Source organism: Saccopteryx leptura, chromosome 3 (assembly GCF_036850995.1).
Source record: "Saccopteryx leptura isolate mSacLep1 chromosome 3, mSacLep1_pri_phased_curated, whole genome shotgun sequence".
Classification (NCBI taxonomy): domain Eukaryota; kingdom Metazoa; phylum Chordata; class Mammalia; order Chiroptera; family Emballonuridae; genus Saccopteryx; species Saccopteryx leptura.
The window spans coordinates 54500746-54528433 of NC_089505.1; the positions used below are offsets into that span (position 1 = coordinate 54500746).

Below are 27688 nucleotides of genomic sequence, written 5' to 3' on the forward strand. Positions count from 1 at the left end.
GCACGCCCACCATAGGGCGACGCTCTGCCCACCAGGGGGCGATGCTCTGCCCATCCTGGGCGTCGCCATGTTGCGACCAGAGCCACTCTAGCGCCTGAGGCAGAGGCCACAGAGCCATCCCCAGCGCCCGGGCCATCCTTGCTCCAATGGAGCCCCGGCTGCGGAAGGGGAAGAGAGAGACAGAGAGGAAAGCGCGGCGGAGGGGTGGAGAAGCAAATGGGCGCTTCCCCTGTGTGCCCTGGCCGGGAATCGAACCTGGGTCCTCCGCACGCTAGGCCGACGCTCTACCGCTGAGCCAACCGGCCAGGGCCAAAGAAGCAACAAATTTTAAGCTTTGCATATTTTTCTTTTAGAGACCTGGAATATGTACTTTTTCAAGAGGTTGAAATTCTATTACATGTAAAACTCCATTTAAAAGTCAGCTCTATAATGAGATTTTAAAATAAAAAGTATTTCTAAAAATGGATACTGTAAAAAGTTTGATCAATAATAAAAAATACAAATTAGCTTATGTGTCTCAATTTTTCTTAAAGTACTATATTAGGGGATCCTTCTATATTTCTTTGTTTAGAGAAAATTTGATAACTAAGAAAGACTTCAACTGCGACATTTACTTAGGGGAATAAAATATGGTTATTAGAAAATGTTTATTCTCTTTAGAAAAATATTCATCATAACATTATAGTGAAGAAAGTATCTGCATAAACTCTGATTAATTAAGGGCTAGAGGGTTTAATTCAGTTACATTTAAATTTTTTACTGAGGGATATTATAAAAGGTAATAATTCTGACCAGGCTATAAGGATTTCAAAATTCAAAATGAGATCTTTTCTTTCCCATAATCAGAAACTTGAATAAGTAAAATGGGCTTAAAGTTAGATATTTTCATAGTCATTCCTAATTACCAACTTGCTGGGAAAGAAAAATGTCACTGCATGGTAAGAGTTGACAGCCATGATTGCCAGAAGGGGAGAAAATGAAAAATAAAACAATTTTAAAATCACACTCAATGTTTACAGCAGCTTTATTCATAATAGCTATTCATAATAGCTAAAAATCGCAACGTTGTTTATAATAGCCAAAAACTGGAAGCAATCCAGAGGTCCACCATTTGGTTAATGGATAAGCAAACCGTGACATAGCTGAATATGAAATACTACTCAGCAATAAAAAGGATAAACTATTCATATATACACACACAGAAAATGGATGAATCTCAAAATAATTATGCATAATTAAAGAGGGCAGGCCAAAAATATGAGTTCATAATGTGTGATTCATTTATATAAAACTCTAGGAAAAAAGCCAACTAATCTATAGTAACAGAAACAAATCAGTGGCTGCCTGGCAAGGGGGGATGTGTGGCAGAGACGGCAGAGAGAAACAAAAGGGGACAGGGAAAGTTTGGGGTGTGACAGAAATGTTCATTATATTGGTTGTGGTAGTGATTTCACAGATATATACATACATATATGTCAATATTTTAAAATTTTTATCCTCTAAATATGTGCCATTTGTTGTATGTTTGTTTGTTTTTTTTGTTTTTTTGTTTTTTTCATTTTTCTGAAGCTGGAAACAGGGAGAGACAGTCAGACAGACTCCCGCATGCGCCCGACCGGGATCCACCCGGCACGCCCACCAGGGGCGACGCTCTGCCCACCAGGGGGCGATGCTCTGCCCATCCTGGGCGTCGCCATGTTGCGACCAGAGCCACTCTAGCGCCTGGGGCAGAGGCCAAGGAGCCATTCCCAGCGCCCGGGCCATCTTTTGCTCCAATGGAGCCTTGGCTGCGGGAGGGGAAGAGAGAGACAGAGAGGGAAAGCGCGGCGGAGGGGTGGAGAAGCAAATGGGCGCTTCTCCTATGTGCCCTGGCCGGGAATCGAACCCGGGTCCTCCGCACGCTAGGCCGACGCTCTACCGCTGAGCCAACCGGCCAGGGCCTGTTTTTTTTAATAAATAAATTTTTATTTTAATGGGGTGACATCAATAAATCAGGGTACATACATTCAAAGAAAACATTTCCAGGTTATCTTGTCATTTAGTTATGTTGCATACCCATCACCCGAAGAGAGATCGTCCTCCGCCACCCTCCATCCAGTTCTCTCTGTACCCCTTCCCCTCCCCCTCTCCCTCCTTCCCTCCCCCCACCCCCCATAGCCACCACACTCCTGTTCATGCCTCTTAGTCTCGCTTTTATGTCCCACCAATGTATGGAATCCTGCAGTTCCTGTTTTTTTCTGATTCGCTTATTTCACCCCGCACAACGCTACCAAGACTCCACCATTCCGCTATAAGTGATCCGATGTCACCATTTCTCCTAGCTGAATAATATACCATGGTGTATATGTGCCCCATCTTCTTCATCCAGTCCTCTATTTTTTTTACAGTGATTAAAAGCCTTTAAGCAAACTCTTGGCCAATACATCAAGAATCCATAAAAGAGTAGTGTCCTTAACATGTTCCCCAAGTCCAAGTTGGCCCCATCACCATGCCAAATCCCTGAAAAATGCACCCCAACCATGTTGTATGTTAATTATGACTCAATAAGTTCTTTTAAAATTTATTGGGGAAAAACATATACAACAATAGTGAACATCAAAGAACACAATGTTATAGAATTAAAACTAAGATATTACACAAATGAAAGCTTATCTATTTTAAGGTAACCTTTTAGTCTTACTCATGGAATATCTTCTTTGTGAACATATAAGTCCCTGAGATGTAACTTTACAAATATTTTCCTTTTAGTTGACTAATGGCAAAGAGAGATGTAAAAGCTCGCTTGTAATATTCTTGACTAAAATATTTCCACTCATCAGCATAGTTGAAGAATAACAATGCCTTTACATATTTAAGATTTAATTTATAAAGGGTTAACATTTTCAAAAACTCATCCTTTACAAGGACATATTATTCAAACTTTTTTTTTTTTTCCTTTTTAAGTGAGAGGAGGGGAGATAAGTGAGACAGACTACCACATGTGCCTGGACTGGGATCTACCCAGCAATCCCATCTGGGGCTGATGCTGGAATCAACGGAGCTATTTTCAGCACCCGAGGCTGACAAGCTTGGACAACTGACCTATCCTCAGTGCCTGGGGCTGACAATTGAACAAACTGAGCCACTGGCTGTGGGAGGGGAAGAGGGAGAGATAGAGGAGAGTGAGGGGGAGAGAAGCAGATGGTTGCTTCTCTTGTGTGCCCTGACCAGGAATCGAACATGGGGCATCAATACACGGGCCGACACTCTATCCACTGAGCCACCAACCAGGGCCATATTATTCAAACTTTATGCTTTGGGAAGTTTTTTTGTTTTTATTTGTTTGTTTTTTGTGACAGAGACAGAGAGAGGGCCAGATAAGGACAGACAGGAAGGAGGGGAGAGAGATGAGAAGCATCAATTCTTCATTGCAGCTCCTTAGTTTCCCTAGTTGTTTACTGATTGCTTTCACATATGTACCTTGATGATAGGGGAGGGGACTTCAGTAGAGCAAGTGGCCCCTTGCTCAAGCCAGAGACCTTGGGCTGGGCTTTAGGCCAGCGACCTTTGGGCTCAAGCCAGCAACCATGGAGAGTCTTGTCTGTGATCCCACACTCAAGCTAGCAACCCCATGCTCAAGCCAGATGAGCCACACTCAAGCCAGATGAGCCCACTCTCAAGCCAGTGACCTCAGGGTTTCAAATCTGGGTCCTCTGTGTCCCAGTTCAACTCTCTATCCACTGCACCACCACCTGGTCAGGTACTGAGAAGTTTTCTACACAAAATTCTAACAATTTGTCTTGAAAACCTTTAGGATTTTATAAGACACTTAAGTAAAAAGGACTGTACTCATTTAATTGAAGTTTTTTGCAATTCAAATAATATACTAATTATCAGTACAATAGAGCCATCTCCTGAAATGTTATTTAGCTAATAAAAATTTTAATATTTGTTGTTTAATATTATTTTTCTTAGACATAAACATTTTATAATATATTTATATTAACATGTCATTTTTACTAAATATTATTTAAAAATTCAGCATAAGTCCTTGCCTACATTTTTTTTAATTAGAGGAGGAAGGGAGAGGAGGGGAAGAGAGAGAGAAAGAGAAGCATCAACTCGTTTTTCCCCTTAGTTGTGTCATTGGTTGCTATTCATATGTGCCCTGATCAGGTCTTGAACCAATGAGCTTGGGGTGGAGCCACAGCCCTTGGAAGCCAGCTGGAGACCCTGCAGTGGAACTGACAACCTTGGTGCCTCGGACAATGCTTTATCCACTGCACCACCAGCCAGGGCTTGCATATATTTTCTTTCTTTCTTTTTTTTTAATGATCTCTGAACAGAGCTAAATAAGCAGTTGGTATACAGTGGTTTTCAACCTTTCTACACTTAGGGACCAGTGAAAATAGAATTATTTGGGGGACCACTAAGGCAGAAACCACACTGAGTGTAAGCAAATTTGACTAAGATCATTGGGTCTATAAATTTCATACAACATTAGGGTTAACTCTTTTGCAGACCAGTACAAAATTTCTAGTGGACTGATACTTGGACCAGAGGTTATAAAACACTTTCATAAAAGATAGAATAGTGAAATTATGGGACATACAGTATTTTTTTTATTAAAATTTTATTTACCAGCTCAGAGACACAGTCTAGTCTTTTTCTTTTTTTTCTTTACAGAGACAGAGAGAGAGTCAGAGAGAGGGATAGATAGGGACAGACAGACAGGAACTGAGAGAGATGAGAAGTATCAATCATCAGTTTTTCGTTGAGACACCTTAGTTGTTCATTGATTGCTTTCTCATATGTGCCTTGACCGTGGGCCTTCAGCCTACTGAGTAAGCCCTTGCTCGAGCCAGTGACCTTGGGTCCAAGCTGGTGAACTTTTGCTCAAACCAGATGAGCCCGCGCTCAAGCTGGCGACCTCAGGGTCTTGAACCTGGGTCTTCCACATCCCAGTCTGATGCTCTGTCCACTGCACTACCACCCGGTCAGGCTGGGACATACAGTATTGAGATTGGTATAAGGACCTCCACATTCTCCACACTGAATAATTATAATAATACTTATAGATGGAAAGAGAATTTTTAAAGTAATTAGAAGGGTTTATAAAAATACTTTGGAAATGCACATGCATATACAGATCTTTTCCTTAAAAATCCAAGTGTGAAAACCAACGGGGTGAAGTAAATGCATTGGATATAAAATTCTAGGTTGACAATTATTCTCCCAACATTTTAAAGACGTTTTTCCACTGTCTTTGGCCTCTATAGTTTCTAATGAAATCATCAGAATCTAATCATTGTTCCCCATAATTACTATGTCATTTTTCTCTGGCTTCTTTCTAGATTTTCTCTTTACCTTAGGCTTTTAGCAATTTTACTACAATGTGCCTAAGCAGGATTTTCTTGTATTTATTCTACCTGAAGTTCACTGGGCTTCCTGATTCTGTAAGTTTATGTCTTCTCCCCAGATTGGATCATTTTCAGTCATTATTTCTTCAGAAGCTTTTATATCTCATTATCTCTCCTTGTTTTCTGGGATTCTAATCAGGAATATGTTAGAATGCTTGTTAAGGTTCTACAAATTGTTAAGGCTCTGCTTCTCTTTTTTCTTCTCTAGTATTCAAGTTATCTGGCTCTTCTGTTATCTCCATTCTGCTACTAAGCTCATCAAGTGAACTTTTATTTAAGATATTGTCTTTTTTAGTTCTAGAATTTAAATTTGGTATTTTTTTCTGCTGAGAATTTCCTATCTTTTCACTCATTGGGAACATTTTATCTCATTTCCCCAACAATTATAGTTATAATTTTTTATTTAAAGTCCTTGTCCACTAATTACAATATATGGGTCACACTGCGGTTGGTTTCTGTTAATTGCTTTTTCTCTTGAGAATAGATCATATTTTTCTCATTCTTCACTTTGGAATTGTATCCTGGATTTTATGGATTCTGTTTGATTTTATGAAGACTGTTGATATTTCTGTTTTAGCAGGAAATTACCTTGATTGGACTCAAACTACAAACTCAAATGTCAGATCAGTACACTATCCTTAGTTAGGTAACTTGTAGTCTACCCAGTGAATGTATGGTTCAGAGATTTGGGCAGGATTTCCACACAGAATTTTGGGTTATATCAATCATTGTTCCCTCTGGGATTCACTTCTCATTTTTAAACAATGATGCTTGCTCCAAATTCTGCCAGCTGGGTCTTCAGGCCAGCTGACTGGGAGTTTTCCATCATAATTTCAGACACCCAAGGCAGCACAGACTTTACCTGCTCTAAAGCTAATAGCCATTTAAAAAACAAGTAATTCTCTCCATTTTGGACACTCTTCCAAGTTTTGTCTCCCTTCTAGAATTTGCCTGCTTTTTTCCACTCTCCAGTTTCAAATATTATAAATTTTGTCCAGAATTTATAATTGCTGTCTGCAGGAAGGTCATTCAGCTAGGAGTTTATTCAAAAACATACCAGAAGTTTTAGTTTCTAATAGAGCAGGGGTCTCAAACTCAACTCAGCATGTGGGCCGCAGAGCAAGATCACAGCCGTTCAGCGGGCCGCACTAGGTCTACAAAAGGCAACTGTTACGCAACACTTTTCTCACTGCAGTTGAAAACAAAAAAAAAAAATCAGTACAACAAGCACAATCGTACATGCAGTTTACTCAGTGTCACAAAACGATCAGAAACTGTAGTTCGCATCACAACTGCTGTTAACTAAGCTAATATCTAGCTAGGATGCTAGAGAAATGAAAAATACAAGTAGGCCCCTAGGCTTACTTAATTTTATCCAAAATATTTTGAACTTCGTGGATTAGTCTGCGGGCCGCACAAAATTGTTCGGCGGGCCGCATGCGGCCCACAGGCCGCGAGTTTGAGACCCCCTGTAATAGAGGAACTTACCGGTAATCCATTTATATTGCCTGTTACTGACATGCCTGCTCTTGTTTCATGCTTTTTATTCATTTTTTTTTCTTTGCTGTTCCATCTATTTTCTCGCTTTTGCTGTGAGCAATATTTTTCTTTAATTTTTTGGTTTTTCTAGTAATTTAAAAAGTAGAAAGCATATCTTAAATTCTAAAATACTTGATTATATATTTCCCTAGTTATTAGTGCCACAAATAATGACACTGTCACTCAGGATCTGTAAACTCTCTCCAAGAGGAACAGAATTTGCAAATACATATATAAGCTAGCTGTAACTGCAAACATTCATTTACACTCAGTTCATTGTTATAGTCAGTTTCCTTATTTCAAGGTTTTGTTTTTTTTCAGTAAGTTCACATTAAGAACTCTTTCCTCTAAGGGATTTATTTACATTTTTTCCATCATTTTATTTTCTTTATTCTATTTCTGCACACTAACAGATCTTCTCAAGTTGTTTTCCTACATTACTAATTTTATTTACTTTAGTTTAAATTCTATACTTTAGTGCTTCTAATGCTAATTTTTATTTATTTAATTTAATCTCCCAATCTCATTTCGCTTTCTTTTATTTCAGCTAACTTCTTAGTAAAAAGATTTTCAATTCAATCTGTTGTCTTCTCTCAGCTTACATTTTCTACATCAGTCTGTTTTCCTGATTTTTACAGAATGCAAATTTTCTAATACTTACTTCTCTTTCCTACTTATTGTTCCCACAGTAGGTTGTTTTTTCATACCCTGGCGAAAGGAGTAGTATGACTACCCTTGGTGAATCCCTGTAATCAAGAGATACAGCTTTTCCTTGATTCCCCTCACTATCTATCACCTAGTTGTTCCTGTAATCTTCCTGTGTGCACTGCAATTCAGTGTTAAAGAGTGATAGTTGGCACCCTTAGCTTGTTCATACTTGTAGCAGAAATACCACAGTGTCCCTACTAAGCATAATTCTGATTTTTGAACAAAAATATATACATTTGGTATCATGTTAAGAAACTATCTGTTTATATTTTATTATTTGATTCTATCAAGAAAGATGTTGAATTATGCCAAATGTTCTTTCAGCTTTTATGGTAAAACATCATTGAATTTTTTTCTCCCTAGAAGTATTGATATGATAAATTATAGAAGGTGGGGCAAAACTGGGTTTACAGTTAATTGTATGGAAAATAATATAGTAATTGATAAATAATAATATAAGAATAAAGTCTGTTTTGTGTACTTTTGTCCACCCTGTATTAGTTTGTGTGTCTGTGTGTGCATGTGTGTATGCATAATTAATTGTTAGCCAACTTTCTAGTGATATTGTCTTTTATTTACTATGGATATGCTGGCTTAAGGAAGGATCACATAGTGTTGTTGCCTGATAATCTAAGTAATACAGGATTATTCTTGGACATTCTAATGCTATCTGTAGCCTGTCATTATAACAAATAGTAAATTCAAAACAGGAGAGTCCAGAATGCACTGTTCTCACAGTTCTCCTAAGTTCGGCCAATAGGGGACTTCTATTTTTAGCACTTTGCCTTTTACTGTCAGGGAAGCATAGTCACTTCAACTTACACATTTTATTTCCCATAAAAATGTGTTCTTGCCCTGGCCGGTTGGCTCAGTGGTAGAGCATCGGCCTGGCGTGCAGAAGTCCCGGGTTCGATTCCCGGCCAGGGCACACAGGAGAAGCGCCCATCTGCTTCTCCACCCCTCCCCCTCTCCTTCCTCTCTGTCTCTCTCTTCCCCTCCCGCAGCTGAGGCTCCATTGGAGCAGAGATGACCCAGGCGCTGGGGATGGCTCCTTGGCCTCTGCCCCAGGCGCTAGAGTGGCTCTGGTCGCAACAGAGCGATGCCCCAGAGGGGCAGAACATCGCCCCCTGGTGGGCAAAGTGTTGCCCCTGGTGGGCGTGCCGGGTGGATCCCGGTCTGGCGCATGCGGGAGTCTGTCTGACTGTCTCTTCCCGTTTCCAGCTTCAGGAAAAAAAAAAAATGTGTTCTTATTTCAATTTTTAATTAATTTAAGCTACTACTGTATTATTAATTTATTGTTATGGTCTCCATGAACTTAAATCTTTTATAATAGTTTTCCCTACTAGAATATCATGGAATTAACAAATTCTTGTTTCAGAACCTAGAAAGTAAGTAGCACATATACAGTGTGTCTGTAAAGTCATGGTGCACTTTTGACTGGTCATAGGAAAGCAACAAAAGACCATAGAAATGTGAAATCTGCACCAAATAAAAGGAAAACTCTCCCAGTTTCTGTAGGATGATGTGGCAGCATGTGCGCATGCACAGATGATGATGTAACACCATGTATACAGCAGAGCAGTCCATGCCATGCCAGTCAAGATGTGGACAGTACAGAGGAAAGTTCAGTGTGTTCTGTGGCTTGCTAAATTCAAATCCGTGACCAAAGTGCAACGTGAATATCGGCGCGTTTATAACGAAGCGCCATCCCATAGGAATTAACATTACTCGGTGGGATAAGCAGTTGAAGGAAACTGGCAGTTTGGTGGAGAAACCCCGTTCTGGTAGGCCATCAGTCAGTGACGAGTCTGTAGAGGCTACACGGGATAGCTACCTAAGGAGCCCTAAAAAATCTGTGTGTGAGCCCACATCGAACTACACTGAATAGCTATGAAACTGGGAGAGTTTTCCTTTTATTTGGTGCAGATTTCACATTTCTATTGTCTTTTGTTGCTTTCCTGTGACCGGTCAAAAGTGTACCAAGACTTTACGGACACACTGTATGAGTTTTTAATTGTAGATTTTTGTTTCTGACTCTTCTAATGATCTAACAATATAACCCTTCAAAATAAAAATGTTAGTTTGTACATAGACCATATAAAGTATTTACCTAAATGGAAAAATTTCTAAATAAATCATTTACTTGAAGTTCTATAAAATATAAGAAATTGAATACAAACTATCTCTAGATATATTTTATCTGGAAAATTTCCAGCAATTTCCCATTCCTATGAATCTGATACAATATCCTCTCTAATTCAAGTACAAGGGCCTTACACAGATTACCCTGGAACATATACAACTGTAGCACTACAAATGCTGTGACAGAGATGTTGTTTAAAATATAAGGGACATATTTTGAGCTTGCAAAGAAAGTAAGAAAAGCCATAAAGAACACCAAACAAACAGGAAGCTAAAAGCTAAAGGAGTAATAATGAGCTGACACTGGTTTGGGATGTTAACAAATACGGAGTACAGAGGACAACATCATGGACGCAAAAAAGATAAGAATTAGAATTTAGGGCTAGAGAAAAACAGTGACACACAGGCAGTCACTCTTTGGCACCTTTCCCTTCACTCCCTCTAGTACTGCCTCCCTTTCTCCTCTTCCACAGGACCCTCCCAGACCAACCCCTCCCACAGCTCTTTCCTCCCCTACCTTCTAAATTCTGATTTGGCTTTTCCTTGCTTGTCAATTTTTGCCTGTTAAAATTGCTTATTATTTATTAATGTTTATAATCACTTTCTAATAATTCATTTGTTTATAAATTGACAAGTTATTAGCTGATAAAAGATTAGGGTGTGATTTTAACCTCCACCAACAGTAATCCCCATTCTTATCTATGAAATTGATGCATTAAAACCAGCAACAGAGGGAATGAGATATATGAATTAGAAGAGATTTACACAGGGAGGCTAAAGGACTAATGAAGGAAGGAAAAGCATGCATGCCCTTCTACCTGGGGCAATCGCTCTGGACCTCTACTCTGCAGATTTCTCTGTTTTTACCCAATGACAAGCAGCACTACCCACCCAGCTGAACAAGCTAGAAATTTAGAAACTGTCCTTTCTCACTTCAATATCCAACCTAGACAGAAGCGGCAGGCTTCTTGGAATCTGATAACAGTTAATTTAGCAGTGCCAGAGCCAGGTGCCACCATGCAGTAGGCATTGTGCCACCTGCTACATCTGCATCCTGAGTTGGGACCACAACTGCTGAGCTGCTGTATGGCCTTTTGCACCTACTGGCCCTCCCTGTGCTGATTCTTCAGGCCACAAGCATCCTGCTCCACGTGTCTGTGCTGCTGGGCTCCACTCTGTCAGCCCTGCTGCGAGCCCGCACACCCCAGCACACCACCACCCTCCTCCTGCTGCCCTGGCTCACAGGCAGAGTGCCCCTGGCGCATTTTTCCCTGGCTTTTGTGACCAACACACATGTGGCAGGTGCGCTGTTCTGCGGGGCTGGGCGGCTGTCCCACAGGGCACTGCTGCGTCGGGGCCAGACCACATGGGACGGGCTCAGGGCCAGGGCTCTGATGGTCTGGACTCATGCCACAACTTGCACCCAGCCCTGGATCCTTGTCTGGCTCTGGCCCTTCCTGGCCTCCCAGTTGCCAAGGGACAGGATCACCTTCCAGATCACAGCTGATGTGAGACTCATGGCTTCCAGACTCTAGGTAGAACCAGAGCTGTACAGGGAGGGGGGAGTGGATAAGGAGGCTCATACTTCATTTCAGTCCCACCCCCAACCTCAGGTGAAGAGGCAGCTTGGTACTTAACACCAGCTTTTTTTTTTTTTTTTTGTATTTTTCTGAAGCTGGAAACGGGGAGAGACAGTCAGACAGACTCCCGCATGCGCCCGACCGGGATCCACCCGGCACGCCCACCAGGGGCGACGCTCTGCCCACCAGGGGGCGATGCTCTGCCCCTCCTGGGCGTCGCTCTGCCGCGACCAGAGCCACTCTAGCGCCCCGGGCGGAGGCCAAGGAGCCATCCCCAGCACCTGGGCCATCCCTGCTCCAATGGAGCCCAAGCTGCGGGAGGGGAAGAGAGAGACAGAGAGGAAGGAAGGGGGGGCGGAGAAGCAAATGGGCGCCTCTCCTATGTGTCCTAGCCGGGAATCGAACCCGGGTCCCCCGCACGCCAGGCCGACACTCCACCGCTGAGCCAACCGGCCAGGGCCAACACCAGCTTTTGGCAACTCCATCCTCATCCTTGGTCTTGTCACTGTCTAGCTTGGACTCCTAGCATCCATGGCTTGGGCATTGCAATCTGCCTCTACCAGTGACCCCTGAGCGCAGCGGAGTGCCGGACAAGGGACTGCTCAGCTACCTAAACTGACAATTTGCCAGGTCAATAAAGTGCCCACTTGGTTTTCGGACTCCCTCTATCTTTGTGAGTTTCTGGTCCCTCACTATTTCCCGGGCTGCTATGTTCAGGTTATTCTGATCATCATGTGTGGGAACCACAGAATGCCTGAACATGCGAGGGGCCAGGGCCCTGCCTCCTGCGGGCCTTGGCCAGGTGGGGGAGGGGCACCAGCAGCCAAGGCAGCAGGCAGCAATCCAGGACACGAGACTCTAACTCTCTTTCCTGGGTTCAGTGCTTTATAATTAGAAGCATTTCCCCAACAATTTCACTGAAACCCTCTCTCTGGCTAACCTGGTACATTGGGAAGGAATTACCTAGGTAAAATATTTAAAGCTCTGAGAGTTGAATGATAAGATCATTAGGTAGTAGATGGAGGAGTCAGCATTTGAACCCAGATCTTTGTGTTTTCTTTCAGAGTGGGACAATAAAGGCAGAGGAATGAAGTGGGGTGTTCAAGCACCTGTGATGGGTGGTGCTACACTCCTCCTTGGTGGGCTCTTCAGGAGCTGCTTATTAAACATTTCTATGTAAATACAGTAACTCGAGTTAAATGTGGCAGGTTTAAACATATGCATTTATCTCTGTTTCCTCTTAAAATCTAAAATGATAATAAAGAAATAAAAAAATATAAATTTACAAGGAGAAAGAAAATAGGGAGATAGCAGTGAACCAAAGAGCCCAGCATTTCGAAAAATGGAAAATAGACGGAGGCTCGTTTACTCTTGTAGCAGAGTAGAAATTGAAATTCAGTGTTCCGAGAGAGAGGGCCAAGAGGCAGCCAAATTGCCCACCAGAACCCTAGAGAGGCTCAGGAATTCCACCAGAATCATGCAAGGCAAGGTTGGGGACTAAAATTAGAAACTGATCCCCAAAGTCTATGAGGAGCAGCTAGGATGTCCCTCCCACCAGGACCCAACCACCCCTTGTAGTCAAGCAGCTGCCCCTCTGGGATGGATATGAGGGCTATTTCAAAAAGCTTTGGGTTTCAGGGCACTGGAGAAAGTAGGGGTGAGGGGCTGGACCAAAAACAGGGTTAAATAAAAGTCTACAACACTGCTTGGGAGGAAGGATCCTCCAGTGCCATGGCAGGCTTGCTCATCAAGAACACTCAGAGAAGCCCACCCTTCTGGCAGGTTCTGCCCCTGACAACAGGTTTGAGCAGCTAGGACAGGGGTTGGGAACCTTTCTGGCTGAGAGACAAGAACGCCACATATTTTAAAATGTAATTCTGTGAAAGCCATACAATATGTTTAACACTAAATACAAGTAAATGTGTGCATTATGTGTAAGACCAACACTTTTAAAGTACAATAAGTCTCTGAATTCTTTTTAATAACGTTGTTATGCTGTTGCTAACTAATGATGAATAAAGTACTTCTTACCATTAATGCGACTTCTGGTGCAGCATGGTTTTGCTGATGGCTTTGTAGTCTGGTTGATACGTGGTGAGGTTTAGCTTCATGCAGGTGTTGAGACTTCCATCCGCTAAACGTGATCATAGGTTGGTCTTAACGTTCTTTAGATATGAGAAAGACTGCTCACATGCACACATGGAGCCAAACATTGTCAGTACAGCAATACTCACATGCTGCAGTGTGTGGTATGTGACAGGAAGCGCGTTCCAAGTTTTGACAATCAGCTGGTCTGTGGGTTGAACTATTTTGAATTCTCCCCACTTGTGTTTGCTCGTCAACTCTGTTTGCTGTTGTGCAAGTCTTTCCAAATTTTCATTCAGTGTCTTGAACTTATTCACCCACATGTCTGAGGCCTTCAGGTCAGTAGCTGGTAGCTCAAAATCTCTGACAGAGACACTGGGGATGTAACTCAGGTCAGCACTGTCCACTGCACACTCATGTGGATGGGTGATGAACTTAAAAAGACGATAGGCCCTGGCCGGTTGGCTCAGTGGTAGAGCGTCGGCCTGGCATGCAGGAGTCCCGGGTTCAATTCCCGGCCAGGGCATACAGGGGAGGCGCCCATCTGCTTCTCCACCCCTCCCCCTCTCCTTCCTCTCTGTTTCTCTCTTCCCCTCCAGCAGCCAGGGCTCCATTGGAGCAAAGTTGGCCCGGGCGCTGAGGATGGCTCTGTGGCCTCCGCCTCAGGCACTAGAATGGCCCTGGTTGCAACAGAGCAATGCCCCAGATGGGCAGAGCATCGCCCCCTGGTGGGCGTGCCGGGTGGATCCCGGTCAGGCGCATGCGGGAGTCTGTCTGACTGCCACCCCGTTTCCAATTTCAGAAAAAGACAAAGAAAAAAAAGATGAGAGCGCTCACAAAATTCTCTGAAGCGCTCTTTGAATGACTGCAGGAGATTAGATGTGAAGCCCACTAGCTGCTGGAGACCAAGATGTTGAGCAGGGTCACAGGCTGTGCATGCATCTTTAAACTCTCCCAGTTTATCAAAATGTAGTAAACAACCTGTTTCAATGTCTGTGATGAAGAGTTCCACTTGTTTTCAAATGCAAACGCTGTTTGTTGAAGGGATAAGACTGTATTTCCAACGCCCTGCGTTTTCACATCGAGCTGATTCAGATGTTCAGTCATGTCCACGAGATAGTAGAACTTCAGGAGCCACTCAGTGTTAGCTAACTCAGGATGCTTGACGTTTTTCATTTCAAGAAAAGCCCAGATTTTGCTCTGAGAAGCCGTGAAATGGCTGAGTACCTTCCCTCTTGACAACCAATGCACATTGCTGTGCAGAAGCAGACCAGGATAATTATTCCCAACTGAGCACCTTCCCTCTTGACAACCAACGCACATTGCTGTGCAGAAACAGACCAGGATAATTATTACCAACTTCATCCAGCAGTATTTTAAACTGGCGATCATTTAAAGCTCAGGCAACAATAAAGTTGACCACCCAAGTGACCAGCGACATCACCTCACCAAGCTGCTCGTCACACATCTGAGCACAAAGCACCTCCTGATGTAGGATGCAGTGAAAACTTAGGATGGGTCTCTTTTCATGTTCACGAAGAAGCGCTACAAATCCTCAGTTTTTCCCCACCATGCACGGAGCACCATCAGTACACACCAAAATAAGTTTATCCATTGGTAGATATTTTTCTTTAGCGAACTCAGTGAAAGATTTGAATAAATCTTCCCCTCTTGTTGTCTCTTTCATAGGCAAAAGAGCAAGACTTTCCTCAAGTAGTGTGTGACCAACAGCATACCTTGCAATCACGCTGAACTGGGATAAATGGCTTACGTCTGTTGACTCATCCAAAGCGAGAGAAAAGAATGGTGCTGCATTTATGTCCTTCACTTGTGTTGCCTCCATTTGATTTGCCATCATGATGGTACGATCATGAACAGTTCTTGCCAACAGAGGCATGTCTTTTAGTCATTTCATTATCTTATCTTTATCCGAAAAGTCGTCAAAAAGTTCACTGCATGAATGTTTTGGCATACTCCCCATCTGTGAATGGCTTTTTGTTTCTCACAATTGCTAAAGCATCAGCAAAGCAGCCGAATTCCAGTCACCTTGTTGGTCCAAACACAGAGTTGCTGCTGACTAGCTTGCACTCTGCACAGTAGCTCTTGACATGCTTTCTTCCTGCTGTACCTCACTGGATATTTCCTTTTATTTTATTTTATTTTTTTACAGAGACAGAGAGAGAGTCAGAGAGAGGGATAGATAGGAACAGACAGACAGGAACATAGAGAGATGAGAAGCATTAATCATTAGTCTTTCGTTGCGACACCTTAGTTGTTCATTGATTGCTTTCTCATATGTGCCTTGACAGGTGCTACAGCAGACCAAGTAACCCCTTGCTTGAGCCAGCAACCTTAAGTCCAAGCAGGTGAGCTTTTGCTCAAACCAGATGAGCCTGCGCTCAAGCTGGCTACCTCAGGGTCTCGAACCTGGGTCCTCCGCATCCCAATCCAACGCTCTATCCATTGCACCACCACCTGGTGAGGCCCCCGCTGAATATTTCGATGCAACTGTAGTATGGCGTGTGTCGAAGTGCTGCTTTATATTTGACCGTTTCATCGATACAATTATATCATTACATATTAGACACACTGCAGAACTTGCTCTCTCCACAAAGGCAAAATCCTCTGTCCATTCCTGCTGAAAAGAATGCGATACTCTTCATCTTTTTTTCTTTTAGCCATCTTCTTTGTCAAAAGGGTTTCTGCAATTAGCTGACTACTTGATTAAAAGGAGGGAAGTAGGCCCTGGCTGGTTGGCTCAGTGGTAGAGCGTCGGCCTGGCGTGCGGGAGTTCCAGTTTTGATTCCTGGCCAGGGCACACAGGAGAAGCGCCCATCTGCTTCTCCACCCCTCCCCCTCTCCTTCCTCTCTGTCTCTCTCTTCCCCTCCCACAGCCAAGGCTCCACTGGAGCAAAGTTTGCCCGGGCGCTGAGGATGACTCTGTGGCCTCTGCCTCAGGCACTAGAATGGCTCTGATTGTGGCAGAGCGACGCCCCAAGATGGGCAGAGCATCGCCCCCTGGTGGGCATGCTGGGTGGATCCCGGTCAGGGTCATGCGGGAGTCTGTCTGACTGCCTCCCCGTTTCCAGCTTCGGAAAAATACCAAAAAAAAAAAAAAGGAGGGAAGTTTACTTCCTGATCTCACAACAACCTGTGTACTTAACACATTATCCAATAAAAATTTGGTGTTGTCCCAGAGGACAGCTGTGATTGGCTCCAGCCACCCACAACCATGAACATGAGCGGCAGGAAATGAATAGATTGTAGTACATGAGATTGTTTTATATTTTTAACGTTATTATTTTTTTATTAAAGACTTGTCTGCGAGCCAGATGCAGCCATCAAGAGAGCCACATCTGGCTCGCAAGCCATAGGTTCCCGACCCCTGTGCTAGGATGTTTTTGTTTTTCCAAATGGCGTGCTCTATTACTTTTTTTTTTTTTTTGTATTTTTCTGAAGTGAGAAGCGAGGAGGCAGAGAGAGAGACTTCTGCATGAACCTGATAGGAATCCACCTGGCATGCCCACTACAGGGCAATACTCTGCCCATCTGGGGCGTTACTCCATTGCAACCAGAGCCATTCTAGCATCTGAGGTGGAGGCCATGGAGCCATCCTCAGTGCCCAGGCCAACTTTGCTCCAGTGGACCTTTGGCTGTGAAAGGGGAAGAGAGAGATAGAAAGAAAAGAGAGGGGTAAGGGTGGAGAAGCAGATGGGTGCTTCTCCTGTTGCCCTGGCCAGAAATCGAACTTGTGACACCTACACGCTGGGCCGACGCTCTAACACTGAGCCAACCAGCCAGGGCCTCTATTACTATTTTTTAACTGTATTAAGACCATGGTGTGCCATACGCTTTGTGCCATACATAAGCATTGGCAGACTGCCTGTTTCCTACTCTACCCTTCACTCTCTTCTTTCTCTCTTGTCTTTTTATTAAACAGGAGATGAAAAAAAATATTTATAAAATAAAGAGAAGCAACACCCTCCCACCCTCACTTCAGAGATGAATACCATTTCCTTTGACGTCCCCCCTGTGCCCCTCCCTGCAGAGGACACACCGCAGTCTTACTCATCCCCTAGCTTTGCTTTGTAATTTTACTACATGTTTCTATTGGTTTTGCAAGTTGTTGAATTTTATATAAATGGAATCATACATGCTTATTCTTCGGTGACTTGCTTTTTGACTCAATATTATGTTCCTGAGATTGTTCAAATTAATGTGTATAGCTGTACAGTGACCCTTTGAATATACCACAATTAATGTTTCTATTTTGTCCCACCAGTTATTTTATCTACATCTGTGTTTGTATCCTCAAAATCTACTCTTCCATCCTTGCTGTTCCACATAGATTTTAGAATCAGCTTGTCAAGTTCTACCAGTTAAAAAAAAAACAAAAACCCTGTTGAGATTGTGGGAACCCTCTGACTCTATAGATCAATTTTGGGGAAATCAACATCCACATGAAATTAAATTTTCCAGTCCATGAACATGCTATGTCTCTCCACTTAATGTTTACAATTAAGTTATATACTTTTTTTATTTTAAAAAAAATCCAACCTATAGCCATGTGTTATCCATTTTACCTCTTAAATATCTTTCAAATCTATCCTCCCTGTATTCATCGGCATCACCTAATAACAGGGTTTCTCAGCCTCGGCACTGCTGACATTTTTGGCTAGATAATTCTTTGTTGTGGGGGAAGCCCCACACATTAGAAGATGTTTTGGCAGAACTCTTAGCCTCTACCTATTGGATGCCAGCAGCAGCACCCCCTCCCACTCCACCTACTGTGACAACTAAAAAATGTCTCAAACATTGCTAAATATCCCCTGGTAAGAAAAACAGCCCACCCAGTTGAGAGAACCACTGCCTTATACCAAGATATCATCATTTCTTGCCCAGTATACTGAAATAGTCACCTAATATGTCTCGCCAAATCCACCAATCACTGTACCCCGTCTGTAACCCATCTCCACCCTAACTAGGGTGGTATTTCCAACTCCAATCTTGTCAGTCCCTGCTTAAGTCATTTCAATGGCTTCTCACTTCTCTTCGAATAAAATTCAGAATGCTTATGAATGCTTCACATGGTCTAGCTCGCACTCCTCCAGGTACATCTGGGACTTCACTGCATCCTGCTTCTCTGCACTCCAGCCACACTGGCTACATAATTTCTCAAATAGGCCATCTCTCTCTCTAGCCACTGGGCTTTGCCTCAAGCCTCTGCCAACATTCTTCCCCTGCCTCTTATAACATTCTGAGAATAAGTAAATACAATATAAAAATAATGGCTACCTATCTGGGGGCTCTAGATTAAAATCTGTGACCTAAAAAAAAAGCTGAATGCATTTTTGATGGTTGGAAAAGGGGACACTCTTTATCTGGGTATATACCAAGATTGGTGATGATCAACAAGGAGAAAAGATAATGGATAAGTGTTAATAGAGTCACAAAACCTAAGTTCTAGCCTGTTTTTTGCTACTCACTAGCCACATGATTTGTTGTTTATTTATATTCAGTAAAATTAAATTTTGGGGAGGATGTATAATTGTATCAATTTTAACACATGTAACCACCACCACAACCAGATACAAAACAGTTCTATCATCCCAAAAAATTCTCCTGTGTTGCCCCTGTGAAGTTAAACACCACCCCACTCCAACCCGACAACCACTGATCCATTCTTTAATTTTGCCTTTTGCTACATCTATCATCTCACTGAGTCTTATTTCTTCACCCATAAAATTATTTATATTTACATAAATACATATTCTTCACATACAAAGATATGCCATCTTTATATTAAAATATTCAGATATTTATGATGAGAATTTGTCTGCAGTGCTTGAAAAACCTGGTGTCGCCTGACCAGGCGGTGGCACAGTGAATAGAACATTGGCCTAGGATGCTGAGGACCTGGGTTTAAAATCCTGAAGTCGCTGGCTTGAGCATGGGCTCACAAGTTTGAGCACAGAGTCACCAGCTTGAGTGTGGGATCATAGACATGACCTAATGGTCGCTGGCTTGAGCCCAAGGTCGCTGGCTTGAGCAAGGGGTCACTGGCTCAGCTGGAGGCCTCCCATTCCTCCCCTCCCCCCTGTCAAGGCACATATGAGAAAGCCATCAATGAACAACTAAGGTACTGCAACTATGAGTTATGCTTCTCATCTCTCTCCCTTCCTGTTTGTCCCTATCTGTCCCTCTTTCTCCCTCCCTCTCTCTCTCTCTCTAAAAATTAAAAAATAAAATAAAAAACCTTATCTATGACACGTCTCTCTTCTATAGTTTATATTTAGAAAAGGCTTTCTTTAAGTTTGTGGTTACTGACCAATTTTTGCAATTCTGCATCTTGAAATTTCAGTCTTCTCCACAGGGTGGCTCCAACTTAATTTTTGTATTCTACCTTGGTGGGACTGTAACTGTTCACTTTTACAAAGCTCTGAGCTCCAGAATGTTCCTTCACTTCCTCTGTGGTTGACCTTCCTCAGTTTACCATACTGCAGAAGCCTGAGAGCCAACTGCAATTTTCCTTTCAATAGTTTTTGCTTGGGGGAGTGAGGGGGGGGGGATTTGCTATTTAGGAACACAACTTGTCACTGAGTGTCTAAAGGCAATACTGATGACACTGTTAGGAACACAAGTCAGTTAGAGGAGTCAAGCCTCACACCCACCTAGATAGATGATACAATATTGAAAAGCTCTGCCTTGGCTGGACAGTTCGGTTGGTGTAGCATTGTCCCAAAGCACAGAGGTTGCCTATTCAATCCCAGGTCAGAGCACATACAGGAATAGGTCAATGTTCCTGTCTTGCTCTCGCTCTCCCTTCCTTCTCCCTCTAAAATTAATAAATATTAAAAAACAAAACAAAGCCTGACCTGTGGTGGCGCAGTGGATAAAGCGTCGACCTGGAAATGCTGAGGTCGCCGGTTCAAAACCCTGGGCTTGCCTGGTCAAGGCACATATGGGAGTTGATGCTTCCAGCTCCTCCCCCCTTCTCTCTCTCTCTCTGTCTCTCCTCTCTCTCCCTCTCTGTCTCTCTCTCTCTCTCTCTCCTCTCTAAAAATGAATAAATAAAATAAATTAAAAAAAAAAAAAGTAAAAAAAAAAAAAAAAACAAAAAAAAAAACAAAACTCACTTCCTTGGTTCATAGGCTTGCTACACTAGTAAATAACAAGAATTCTATGGCCCTGGCTGGTTAGCTCAATGGTAGAGTGTCAGCCCAGTATGTGGAGGTCCTGGGTTTGATTTCCTGTCAGGGTTCACAGGAAAAGTGACCATCTGCTTCTCCAACCCTCTCCTTTCTCTCTTTTTCTCTCTCTTCCCCTCCTGCAGCCATGGCTTGATTGGTTCCAGTGAACTGGCCCAGGCAATGAGGATGGCTCCTTGGAGCCTCCACCTCAGGCACTAAAAATAGCTCTGTTGCCAGCAGGACCCCAGATGGGCAGAGCATCGGTCCCAGACAGGGTTTGCCGGGTGGATTCCGGTCAGGGCACATGCGAGAGTCTGTCATTCTATCTCCCCTCCTCTCACTTGGAAAAGAAGAAGAAGAAGAAGAAAAAGAGAATTCCATACATAACCTTATATGGATTTTAACAAGTACATATGACAAAATCATTCACAATTCTCTCATAGTATAACAGATTAGATATAACTGTAGTTGTTTAAATAAATGGATCCAAAGTATTTATTAATTGATATCTCCCTAAAAAGTCTCTAGTGGTATACTATAGGGCTCTAAACTTGGTCTAATCTCATTTACATATTTTAATTAATGAATGGCTAAAGATATAGAGGTATGATTACCAAGTTGATAAATGTCATAGTTAGTAGCGATAGCTAAAAATAACTTCTTAAAAATCATACTTCAAAAAGATATCAACATAAATCAATTCAATGGAATAACGTAGACAAAGTAATAAACTGAAATTTAACAGGAAGAAAACTCAACTACACAAAAAATATGAGAGATCTTGTGTGACAGCAGTTCACACAGTAAGGTGTGGGTGGAACAGCAGATTACAAATTCAACGTCATCAATGTGACATGCTTATTTAAAACAAAACAACAGACTATTATATTGTTCTTTTCCGTTTCACTAATAAAGTCCATATTACCAATTCCAATGGTCAATTCTCCACCTCATTTTCATCTTCTAGCATTTTGACAAAGGTGATAAGTCCCCCCTTTGTACCACTTTCCCTCCTGGCTTGATACTCTTGGTTCTCCTACCTCACTGGCTGCTTTTCCCAACTATGTTTTGTACTGATGACTCTCAGATTTATATTTCCAGTCCAAACCTTTCATTGAAATCCAAACACTTACATGCATCTGCCTCACCATTATAGAAACCCACCATTTCAACTTCCCACCCAAATCTGCTTCACCTGTAGTCTTCACCACCTTAGTAAACAGCAGTTTCCCAGTTGCTCGGGCCAAAGCCTTAATTCATTAAACCCCCCTCTCTTTTTTTCATACAATACATTCATTCTATCAGTAAATCCTTTTGACTCTGCTACAGAATGTGTCCAGGATCTGGCCACTCTCACCACCTTCACTGCTCCATCACCTCTCCTCAGTACTGTTGCAATCTTCTCCTTACAAGTGGTCTCCTTACTTTCAACCTTGAAACCTCATCCCCACAGTCTATTCTCAATACTGTAGCCAGAGAGATCCTTTTAAAACATGCATTCATTCAAAACGCATTCTAAGACTATTTACTGAAGTCCGTCTATGTGTCAGGGACTGTTTTAGGTGCTTAGAATACACCTGTGAATAGAACAAATAGAAGTCACTGCCCTTGGGGAGCTTTTGCATCTTGGAAAGGGACAGACAATAAACTATAAATGTAATAATAATTAAATTATATGCTCAGTCCATAGTGCTACAGGAAATAGGTAGAGCAGATAAGGAGGTGCAATACCAGAAAGAAAGGAAGGCTGTAGATCCAAAAAAGAGGATAAGTTTCTGCTTCATTGATGAAGTGACTTTTCAGCAAAGAATTGAAAGAGGTAAAGACAGCCTTGCAGATATCTGGTGAAAGACTATTCCAGACAGAAAGATATTAACATTAAGAATGCATAAAATAGCCTGACGAGGCAGTGGCATAGTGGATAGAGCGTTGGACTGGGATGTGGAGGACCCAGGTTCGAAACTCCAAGGTCACCAGCTTGAACACAGGCTCATCTGGTTTGAGCACAGCTCATCAGCTTGAGCCCAAGGACACTAGCTTGAGTAAGGGGTCGCTCGGTCTGCTGTAGCCCCCCTAGTCAAGGCATATATGAGAAAGCAATCAATGAACAACTAAGGTGCCACAACAAAGAATTGATGCTTCTCATCTCTCTTCCTTCCTGTCTGTCTGTCCTTCACTGTCCCTTTCTCTGTCTCTCTCTATTGCTGTCACACACACAAAAAAAAAAGAAAGAAAGAAAGAAAAGAATGCAGAAAATAGCCTGACCAGATGGTGGAGCTGTAGATAGAGTGTCAGCCTGGGATGCAGAGGACCCAGGTTCAAAACCCCAAGATCACTGGCTTTAGGGTGGGCTCACCAGCTTGAGCACAGGTCTTGAGCATAGGATCATGGACATTACCTCATGGTTGCTAGCTTGAGCAAAGGGTACTGGCTTAGCTGGTGCCCTCAAGTCAAGGCACATATGGGAAAACAATCAATGAACAACTAAAGTGCTGCAACTATGAGTTGAAGCTTCTCATCTCTCTCCCTTCTTATCTGCCTGTCCCTGTTCGTGTGTGTGTGTGTGTGTGTGTGTGTTGCTAAAAATAATAATAATAATAAAAAGATGCACAAACTATTATTTTTTGTTCCTTAGACCTTCAACTGATCATATGATGACTTGAATAATACAAGACTTTAAACTTGTTTTCATCTAAATATTACTTGTATTTTACTTCTTAAATAATTTCCTAATAAATCACAAGTGCTTTTTAAGAAATGATAAATGAAATCTTAGAAACTACTCCTGCAAGCAAACTTTAAGTCTTTTCCTAATATTTAATTAGGAGTTTTGCATTCCATTTCTTTAAGTTTCTTTCTTTTTTTTTTTTTAGAATTTTTTTGGTAGCCTGGATAGCTCTATCTTTTTTTTTTTAATTGATTTTAATTTATTATGTTTACATAGATTAAATTTCTTTTATGATTCACAAAAAGCAGTTAGAAAGGCCTTCATTTTTTTTTTGATATGCACATAGAATATAACTAACACTCAGAAAAACAGCAAGTGCATCAAACACAGCAGATCACCTGGATTTAGCTCCTTAGAAATATAAACATTTTTCAAATACAAATACTGACTGGTTTTTCAGATTAAGTCAGTTATGAAACTAATGATAAGCAAAGTCATCAGATTTACTAACACAATAAAATAAGTACAAAATTATGGATTTTTAAAGGCTTATTAGTTCCCACCTAATTGGATGAGATTAGCACAATGTTTTGTTTTTACCTTCCGGTGGCCTGTTGGATGTTGCCACAACGACGACCCCATTTTTGAACAGATTTTCAAAAAGCTGTTTCAGAATCATGGCATCAGCAATGTCGGTGACCTATGGACAACAACACATTTGTTTTATTTTAATTCCACTTCTGCTCTAACAAATTTGCTAATGGCTCATCTTTTCATTTTCTTTTTTTTTTTTTTTTTAAGGATGAAAGTGAATTCCAAGAGAAAACTTCTAATTATCATTATGAAAAAAAGAGTAGATAATTAAAAGCATATAAAACTGTATAGTCAGTAGTCTTTTAACTTTACTCTTCTTTATTGCAAGTCTATCATTTCTACACAAAATATCAAATGATTCTTTATTAACTTCTTTTCTAGAACTACAGGTAGAAAACATAATTGTCCTAAACATTTACAAAATCTAATTAATTAGAACATGACCAACTCCCTCCTCTTACTCCCATCACAACATCCTTCCTCAAAAAAAAAAAAAAAAAAAAAAAAGAGAGAGAAAAAAATACACCGGCTGTTTGAAATTTTTAATACCTTTCTGACAGAGGTCCCTCTAAAGGTGACTTTAAATGGTCATGGAACTTTAGAAATAAGGACAAGTAGCCAGCGAGACATAATCAGCTGCTGTTGAAAATAGAATATGACATAGATACTATTGTGCAATTGTTGCACAAAACAATTCAACAGATGGCCCATCACAAAAATAAGCAATTTCATTGTTCTTTTTAAGTGCCTTCTATTACTGTCCATGAATAATCAAAAGGCACTGCAGTCACTTCCAGCACAGCCAGCCTCTGCTAACCTTCGTAAACACAAATATTCCTTCTACAGAAAATTTTTAAAAATAAAAAATAACTTATAAGAATGATTAACACAGACCAGTACTTTAAAAAAAACCACTTCTGACAAAATAAGAAATGCAGAATGCAGACAAAATTATTTCATCTGAATTAAAGACAGAGATACATTTAACTATTGATCTTTTCTAAAATTATTTTTTTTAATCTACAATTAACAAATCTTAATGATAATTTTTTTTAGGAAGCTTTTAAAAATCACACAGAAATACAAAAATTAAGGAGGGAAGTTGACTTCAGTAATAAATGTAGAGTGAAGGTTGATATTAATCATCTCACCTCCCCTTATGAGTACAACAGGGGTTTTAGATGTTCTCAGTGTAGAAGTGTCTTGATTTTCCTTTAATAATACATTTTAGATCATCTCAGTAAAACTTGTTTCATATTTATAAAATCTATCACAATATATGACACATTGCTATTTTTAAAGCATGTTAGAGTACATGATTTAGAGTGGAATTCTTTCAAATTACATCAAAATACTAAAAGTTGCCAATTAACTGGTTCTAACACAACTACCAACAACAACCTAAACCGGACAGGTCTTAAGCACTTTCTCTTTACAGTTGATATCTTACTCAAAAGTTTAATTGTTTCCTGTTCACCTGAACAGAACAAAACAAAACAAGACCAGGATATGAGGATGTGCAGATAATTTTTCTGTCTCAAGCTATTACTTTAAAACATTAACTAAAAACCTAGGTTCTTATGTTGAAAAGACTTCAGGAGCTTACAAAGTGATGGTTAAAATAAAAAGGAAAATGGGACTGATATTAATTAATTTGGAGCTTAGGATCACTGTCAAATTTTGCTTCCGCCCAAACACTCACAGAGAAGGCCCTTTTCAAATAAATGCTTAAACACCAGTGGCATTTCTGATGAGAGGACAGAACAAGCTTGCAAATCTCAGAAGCAACTGCACTTTTAAATTGGATTCCCAATATACTGACTTTTCAAAAGAATGATATCAATGAAAAGATAATGAATTTTAGAGAATAAAAATGCTCATATGGCTCTCTCACTGATGTTTATGAAAAAAAATTTAAAATAACTTTTGCGCCCTAAGTTTCTGAAAAATTACTGACATTTAGCTTATAACACAGTGCAAAGGTTCAAATGGAAAGCTGGAGAAAGCAAAGAATAAAGACTTGTGGTTGAATTATCATTGTTGTTTCTGTATTACAGAGTGTTTTTGCTCTACCAGAGTAAATTAACTTGAAGAAGCTGTGGCTAATTAATAAAGCAGGAGTCACTCGGTGTAGCCGGGTGCCAAAGGATACTCTTTTGATCTTGTCCCCGTACTTGTTCAGCTTTGCTGGAGAACAGTAATTTTACAGTGTAAGTGAACACAAGACAACTGGCCACACATTCTTGAAGAGCAGGCTTTTTCAGCACCCAGCATTTCATTACCACCAGCAACAAAAGAGAAGGCTACAGATTACCAATAAGGGTAGTCTGCTAATACAGAGAGTGGAGATATTTCATTAGCATTAAAGAGAAAAGATTTTTTTATGACCTAGAGTTGCTTTCCATTACGACTCACTTAAGTAAAAAAGAAAAAAAAAATCTAACGGTTAATTTACATGTGTAAGTGCTTGAGTCTCAGTCATTCGGCTGATTGGTACAGTGCCATGTAATGAGTGACAAACATAAGCATGCATTATCAGTAATTAGTATCAGCACAAAAATAAGCACCGATTTTTTATTAGCAGTTTTTAATAGCTTTCCTGTTTTATAAAAACGGTCAAAACTATTTTTTAAATGATACTGATAGCTTACAGAGGAGAATTTTGCATGATATACTGCTCATCAGAAACCTTTTTCTTTTTTTAACCATATTAGTAAAACATCTATCCAGTGTCCCGAAAAAGAGAGAGGAAGAAATAACATTTTTAAAAATCACTTCCCTTCAGTATTCTATACTCCTCAGAATCATTTTTCAGAAACAATTTAATAAGAAATATAAATATTTAAGGAAGGCATAAAGAACTCCTGAAAGAAAACTTTAAGGAAAACCTATTCTTTTATTTTAGCAACTAAAACACATAAAAACAACTGATCTAGACAAATTCTCAAAGAGAATAAGAATGGTGTATCTGATACCACAGGAAAAACTGAAATGCTACACTTAGTAAAGATGATCAGGCTAATGAGGAATATATTCTGCAGACACAATCTAAATGTTTCCAAAGTATACTCTTAAAAATGCCTTAAATTCTACAGCATATAAGAGAAAGAATATATTCTTGTTTCTACACAGCAATAATCCCTTTCATCTTTCCAGTAGAATAAATTTTATCTTAATTAACCCTAAAGGCCAAGAATACCTAGTTAAAAATCAAGACTACTAATAGGATTCCATTTTAAAAGTGAAGTGATAATTTTAGATTATACTATCAGTAAGATTAAAGTGCCCCCCAAAAATATTTTCTAGTAAATCAGTAATGCATTGTTCTAGGCTTAATAGGCTTAAGGATAACTTTTAGGTTCTACTGTTAAAAACATCTACTAAAATCCCACCCAGCTCTAGATCTATATATTTAAAAGTATAATAGAAGACATCATACACCAAGGAGAACATAGAACATAGCTGTTACTACCCGTGAATAAGAACATTGATGATGGATTCAAACTGAATTATCAGCTGTGCAATCTTGAACAAGTTACTTAATCTCTCTGACCCTTAATTTTCTCATCAATACAGGAAGGTAGTATTAATAAAATTGTTATGATACATATAGTAAATTGTCAAGAAATGTTAACTATGACTATTACCTATGTATGGTATGTATGCCAGCACAATCCCATATTATTTATGTATAGCCTTATAAAATTTTAGCAGTAGATATAATGATATAGAGCAGGGGTCCCCAAACTTTTTACACAGGGGGCCGGTTCACCGTCCCTCAGA

The 27688-nt window shown here is 40.8% G+C and overlaps 1 protein-coding gene and 1 pseudogene across 3 annotated transcripts in view; one reads left to right on the top strand and one right to left on the bottom strand.

Moving 5' to 3' along the window:
- The window catches only part of AFG1L (AFG1 like ATPase), a 244364-nt gene that overhangs the window by 128960 nt on the left and 87716 nt on the right, over positions 1 to 27688 (bottom strand). For all 3 annotated transcript variants that reach the window (XM_066373529.1, XM_066373528.1, XM_066373527.1), the window contains exon 6: positions 23912 to 24011. In XM_066373529.1, the coding sequence (XP_066229626.1) occupies positions 23912 to 24011 (100 nt within the window). The remainder of the gene's footprint in view (positions 1 to 23911; positions 24012 to 27688) is intronic.
- LOC136397089 (probable palmitoyltransferase ZDHHC24 pseudogene) lies at positions 864 to 11323 on the top strand (annotated as a pseudogene).